The 7,500-nt window shown below is 32.5% G+C and overlaps 1 protein-coding gene across 4 annotated transcripts in view; it reads right to left on the bottom strand.

Annotated features, from left to right (window-relative positions):
* LOC115210951 (nociceptin receptor-like) overlaps nt 1-7,500 on the bottom strand; it is a 178,982-nt gene that overhangs the window by 170,927 nt on the left and 555 nt on the right. For all 4 annotated transcript variants that reach the window (XM_036502235.1, XM_036502236.1, XM_036502234.1 and 1 more), the window contains exon 1: nt 4,773-7,500. This exon is cut by the window's right edge. In XM_036502235.1, coding sequence (XP_036358128.1) covers nt 4,843-5,910 — 1,068 coding nt within the window. In that variant the 5' untranslated portion in view covers nt 5,911-7,500 and the 3' untranslated portion in view covers nt 4,773-4,842. The remainder of the gene's footprint in view (nt 1-4,772) is intronic.

Genomic DNA, 7,500 nt, shown 5'->3' with positions numbered 1-7,500 from the left:
ACACACACACACACACACACACACACACACACACACACACACACACACACACACACAAACACATATACATATATACAGGGTGGTCCAAAAGTAGGTGGGCAGTAAGTGGAATAGGTTTGTGTATCGGTTATAACTATGGCATTTGTGCAATATTATTTTAAATTTTAAATTTACTAAACATTATTTTCTTTTCAGGTAATTCAGAGAACCCTTAATGGCAAATAATTTAAATACTAATGAAAGGAAATGGATGTTGAAAGAGTATTGGAAATCTCAAAGTTCTGAAATCTTCAGATCAAAATGGGTTGAAACATTTGGTATTCAATCCCCAAGGAAACAAACCATTTACGGCATTCGTGACAAATTCGATGCCACAGGCTCAATTTTTAATGCTCCAAAAACTAGTCGACCCAAAACAGTGTGCACAAAGGATGATAAGCAACTTGTCGCCGAAGTATTTGTTCACAGTCCAAAAAAAGTCCACCAGGAGAGCCTCTTTGGAATTAAGCATTTCACGATCCTCTATTATTCGAATCCTGAAATCTATTTGGTTGAAAGCTTATCGTCTGCGGCTAATTCATGGTTTATTACGGAATGACCCAGATAGACGGCTGCAATTTAGTGAGATAATGCTGAATGATATTAAAGAAAATCCAATAATTTTAGGTAACTGTGTGGACCGATGAAGCTTCTTTCAAACTATCCGTTCATATTAACAGACATAATTTACTGGCATTGTGAGAACATGCATTTAACATTTGAGCAACAAATAAATCAGCCTGGTGTCACTGTTTGGGGTGGTAATTCAAGTTCTGGTGGTTTAGGACAAATATTTTTTGATGGAACAGTCACAGGTGATAAGTATCTCTATATTCTTATGAATCAAGTTATTCCACAGTTAAAACAACAGCTTAATTCACATGACCTTTATTTCCAAGAAGATGGGGCCCCTCCACATTATTCAAGAGCAGTCGTGAATACCTTGATGAAACATTTCCTGAGAAATGGATTGGCCGAAGAGGCTCAATTGATTGACCAGTACGTTCATCTGACTTGACCCCAATGGATTTCTTCTTTCGGGGAGTAGTAAACGACAAAGTTTTTAGTTGAAAACCAAGAAGCATTAATGATTTGAAAAATTACATAAGAAATGCATTTCAAGAAATTAATACACAAAGAGACTTGTGCAAAAATGTTTGTCGAAGCGTGGGGAGTAGACTTCAAAGCTGTGTAAATTGTGATGGACGACAGTTTGAGAAGCTGCGTTGATAAAATTTAAGCGCTTTTGTATTATTGTACACAGTACAATTCAATTGTCAATGTAATAATTGTATTAGTACATATAATTGTATATGTAATCTCAAAATAGATGTTATCATTTACTGTCCACCTACATTTGGACCACCCTGTATATATATATATATATATATATATATATATATATATATATATATATATATATATATATATATATATATATATAGATATATATATATATACATATATATATATATACAGAGAGAGAGAGAGAGAGAGAGAGAGAGAGAAATATACATACATACATACACACATACACACACATGTGTGTGTGTGTGTATGACAGGCTTTTTCTTTCAGTTTCTGTCTGCCAAATCCATTCACAAGACGTTTGTCGGTCCGTGAATTTAATGAAGGATATTCAAACTGCTATACAGTGGAACTGAACCCGCAACCATGTGGTTGAGAAGCAACCTCTGCCAACAATATACCTAAGATAGGTATATACATTTATACAGACATACATGTTTTCACTCACCCATGCTTATGATATCACACATACAAGCAGACGCGTTGGCACTCACACAAGCAGAGTACAAACTATAGCTTATGCGACTAAGCTTGCTGATTAGGTGAACTAAGTTCATATTAGAATTCAATCAATAAAAGTTTTAAAGTAGTGCGTTGTATCCGATTTACATATGCAATATCTGGATTCGACTTTTATTAAGACCAACATTGCATTTCAATTTTCAGGGTTCTGTCAGATTAGTACCAGTAATGCATAACGTTGATAGGATCATAATATAATTCACTTTAGCGTACATATATAATATAATTCTTGTTATAGTGTTTGTGGCTACTCTTACATTAAAATACACGAGATTAATATGTAATTTTCTTATAACAAAAATACAAGAGGAGCTAAAATCCAGACTAAAAGCAGTAAGAGAACAGTAATATTCCGGGTACAAGTCAATGTATGTGAAAACTGTACACAAATACACACACATACATAATATATATACACATATATATGCATATATATATATATATATATACAAATACAGGTATATATACACATAGTATATATACATACACACATATATAATATATATATATATATATATATATATATATATATATTTCTTTACTACCACAAGGGGCTAAACACAGACGGGACAAACAAGGTCAGACAAACGGATTTAAGTCGATTATATCGACCCCAGTGTGTAACTGGTACTTAATTTATCGACCCCGAAAGGATGAAAGCAAAGTCGACCTCGGCGGAATTTGAACTCGGAACGTGACGACAGACGAAATACAGCTACGGATTTCGCCCGGCGTGCTAACGTTCTCTGCCAGCTCGCCTATATATATATATATATATATATCAACAATATATCAACAATGGATGTTGATGTTGAATTAAAATGGTCTATGACTATTTAATTTTTCCCACTAGGCCGCTGGTGGCAAAAGGAATTCTACAAAATTTTTTCTGCCACCCTATATTGATTAATATATATATATATATATATATAATATATATATAATATATATAGATATATCTATATCTATAGATATATAGATTATATATATATATATATATTATCTATATATATATATATATATCTATCTATCTATAATATATTATATCTATACAACATACAAACACACACACACACGCACACATATATTGATAATCGGTGATGGTTTGTTCATGTCCTCGTACATTAGCTGCTCAGCAATAAGAGACCGATAAAATAAGTACCAGGCTGAGAAAAGATTAATGATTATTGGGTCAATTTATTCAACAATACCCTTCTAGGTGGTGTCCCAGCACTGGCCGACTCCAATGACGGAAACAAGTAAAAGATAAAAAGCGAAGGATCGTATTATGTTATGTTATATTATACTATATCATATTATATAATACATTTAAAATTTATTTCATATACGTATATGTATTCATTCATAAGTGTGTATGTTGGTGTTTACCTAAATATGAACGCCTACATGCACTTACTAATATATATATTTCCACAGGTGTAGGTGTATCGTAAGTAGTTTGATATATACCAAGGGTGTGTGTGTATGTGTGTGTGTGTGTGTGTGTGTGTGTGTGTGTGTGTGTGTGTGTAAAGAGAGAGAGAGAAATAGATAGGTAGATAGTTAGATAGATAGATAGATAGATAGATAGATAGATAGATAGATAGGTAGATAGATAGATAGATAGATAGATAGATAGATAGATAGATAGATAGATAGATAGATATAGATAGATAGATAGATAGATAGATAGATAGATAGATAGATAGATAGATATGTTTCTTTATTAGCCACACAGGGCTGCACACAGACGGGACAGATTACAAAGTAGAGCTTTTCTTTTTTAGGAGAAAAAAAAGTGGGTAGGATTTCGATCAAAAGGGATCGTAAAAGAGAAAGAAGAAAAAAGATAGATAGATAGAAAGACAGACAGATAGATAGATAGATAGATAGATAGATAGATAGATAGATAGATAGATAGATAGATAGATAGATAGATAGATAGATAGATAGATAGATAGATAGATAGATAGATAGATAGATATTTCCTCTCTCCTCACCGCTTTACAAATTGTGTTGGTTTGTTTACGTCTACATAACATACTGCTTCGGTAAAAAAAAATACGGTCGATAGAATAAGTATCAGGCTTAAAAAAAATTATTACTGGGGTTGACTTGTTCGACTAAACCCTTTAAGGAATTGCCCCAGCATGGCTGCAGCCAATGACAGAGACAAATAAAAGATAAAATATATCGGAATACCAGCATCCAAATTATTTATTCTCACACATCAGACCCATATGAAAACAGCCGAATAAAAATTAAATTTATTTAATAAAAAACTGAATTTAATTTAACTGCAGTAATAATAATAATGTTTTATGGTTCATATACGATATTGTGTACTTCATTCGTAACATTAATGTCATAAGAGAAACTGCTATTAGGTAAGAAACAAAACCACCAACAGTTCTACGGACATAAATTACAAAACATATATGTGCATACATACACACATATGCACACATACAAACATACACACGTACACACACATACATATATACACACATGCGCACATGCACACATGTATAAGACACATGCACATATTAATGTTTGTTTTTACATCAAGTTATATATAAATAACATTTAACATCCAGCTGAACAAGGACTCAATAATTAATTGTCAGGTACATATTTAACTTTTACGAGGAAAAATTTGATAGTGACAGCGAGTTTTTACCTGATGGGATCGAGCTAACTGAAACTTCAAAGAAACAGCCAACCTTTTTCTTGTAAAAGTTAATGTGTGTGTGTGTGTGTGTGTGTGTATGTTTGTGTGTCTGTGTTGGTGTGTATGTTTGTGTGTCTGTGTCTGTGTGTGAGTGTGTGTATGTAAAACAAGAAATGAAGAAAGAAAGAAGGAAAGGAAGGAAAAAGGAAAGAAAAGAATTTAAAATCATTACCTTTTGATGAAATCTTCTAATGAACGATTATTTCGCACAAGATTTGCGATGTGGATTTTTTTCATATTTTTTAAGAGTCCTCATTCATTATCGATAGTTGTCTGACGGGATTATAAAAGTAGGAACACATCAATATGGAATTGATGGAATTACGAAAGGCTGTACATGAAAAATAATATATAACAAAGTTGACGGCAGAATTAACTTGGAGAAGGTAATCCGTAATTTCGCGTACTCCGCGAGCAAGATAATTCTCTTCGTAATAACCTAGACCTAACACTGTACTAAGAATAGCATCAGGCGTAACACAAATACAGAAAACAGCAACTACATATATTAAAGTCAGTGTAGCTTTATATTTCAAGCGAGCACTTTTCTTGATTGTACTTGGTCTTTTCAAGCCTTTCCAAATTAAAATGTTAAGTCCAACCAACAATACAAGAGGAATGGCAGACCTTAAGAGTGCATGTGCCCAAGTGAATATGGTAGCAAATTGTTTCTCGCTCCAAAGTGCTGTGACACTGATACCCGACACTTGAACCGTTCCGTTAACAATTTCTGATTTAGTGCGATAGCGAAGCATGTAGGGCAATGAAATGAGAGTTCCTAGGATGAATGTGACTGTACTGACTTTGATAGCGCGCCGAACAGTACAAAAACGTTTTACTCTGAACGGTTGACATATAAAAATAAATCTTTCGACCGAAACACCAACAGTCAGCCAAGCTGATATACACAAAGACATATTGAACAAGTAATGAGCATAAGGATAGAGACATCCATGCAATTTAATCCCTTGCTTTTTGTCAGTTCGAAGGAGAAGGACGACAACGAAGTAAAGAAAATCCGTCACAAGCTTAATTGTATCAGCTACAGCAAGTGCTTGTAGGTAGATGTTAGTTGACGTCCTCATGGTTTTTAAACTAAAAACAATTAAACATAAAATATTTCCAATTAGACCAAGAGCACACGTACTCGGATAGAGTACCAGTCCGGTTATCATTTGAGTAACATCATAAAAGTTTCTATACATATGGTTCTCATAACTTTCTTCACATGAAGATTGTATTTTCCCGCTCTCGTTGCAAGAAACCCAGCTTGTGTTAATAAAACTCATATTGATTTCTATAAAAATCATTTTTCTAGTACCATGCTTTTTTTGTTTTTCAATTATCAAACTCAGATGGCTTCCAATTTCATCCTGTCAACTTTTAAATAAAGAATCGTACAATTAATATCTAAAAACAAAAAAAAAACGTATACAATTTTGAAAGCGAAACTTTTACATTTAATTTTTAACTAATGAATTTATTTGGGGATTGTGGGTCTTCATAATTAACTTTATGCTATTTATTAAAGCTATACAGGGAAGAAATAATAGATGAGGAATATTAACAATTTGATGTCTGATTGTTTATAATTGATTCAGCGTCCTTAAATATTAATTGTTGTAATTTTAAAATTTTGTGGGAGAAAGAAAACTACCATTAGATGGATATGAAAGGGGAGTACAAATCTAAAGTCAACGCAGACCCCCTAAATTCCAAAATCATGTTAAAATATGTGAAGAAATATGGAATATGGTAAGAAAGGTTTAGTAGTTAACTTCTTTTTTGTTCTGGATCAACTCACTGTTTAGAATTAGCATTGATTGCTAAGTAGAGCCATGTAACCTGACAATCATTTTCTAACTTGAGAAATTGGGTTGTTTGAATGCTACCTTAACTTGAAGAATTTAAATGAGATTACTAAAAGACCCTTTGCCCTCCAATTTAGAGGAAAAGTTGTATTGTTATTTTGATAAAGAGTTACCCTCATACAAAGAGAGGTAACATTAATTAAAATAATCATTTAAAGAAAAACAAAAGTATTTGAATATCATTTGTTTTCATTTATATTTTTAAATCCTCTATATTGCAAAGGTTTCGTTGGTTGTTTTGTTCTCCAAACAGTAACACAGCATGTATTTTGGTGATTTATGGTCGGTAGCTCCAGCATTTTGGTTAAAATAACATGAACAAACTTTTTGGAGGCATAACAGCTTTTGGGGTAACATAAGGTCAATTCCATAATAAACCATTGGTAACGATGCTATTCATTAAAATCCAATCGCTCGGCTTCTTTTCCCGTGAAAATTAAAACAACTTTTTTTTCGCATAATTCAGATAGAATTCGCTGATGGAGTGTATATTTGCATATATCTACGCTGTGTAAGAGACTAGTAGTGAAACTAGTTAGTCTCAACACTGTCATTTCAATGTTAATACACGACGTGGAATCAATTTCAACTAACTAGTTTTAGAATATATATTAATCGTCATATTACATATATACATATATACATATACACAAGAGAATCTAGCATACTTTCAAAACAAGCAATAGTTACTGTTCCATACACATTTCCTTCGCTATTATCAAAGTTATCAAGTTTCCGAGTGAAATACCTTCTCTTTTTTTTTTTCTTTACTTCAGGTGCAAACTTTCAGGCTATGCGTTAACTCTTTCTCTTTTTACTGTAACATTGAATGAAAGACACAAGTGTATGCAAACATTAATCAGAAAGTTATGTTTTGGAATTCATAATATTTTTTTTTCCTTGAAATTATCTAACTTTCAAAGCTTTAAAGTTTTCCATTCCGTAAAATGCTGTAAATAAAAAAAGAAAAAAGATTTTAAATTCTTCCTCGTTTCTCCTTTTGGATGTCGAAATTTTTGGTGAACAATT

This window comes from Octopus sinensis, linkage group LG4 (assembly GCF_006345805.1).
Source record: "Octopus sinensis linkage group LG4, ASM634580v1, whole genome shotgun sequence".
Taxonomy (NCBI): Eukaryota; Metazoa; Mollusca; class Cephalopoda; order Octopoda; family Octopodidae; genus Octopus; species Octopus sinensis.
The sequence above is the reverse complement of the archived record's forward strand: the minus strand, read 5'-3'. Positions and strand labels throughout refer to the sequence as shown.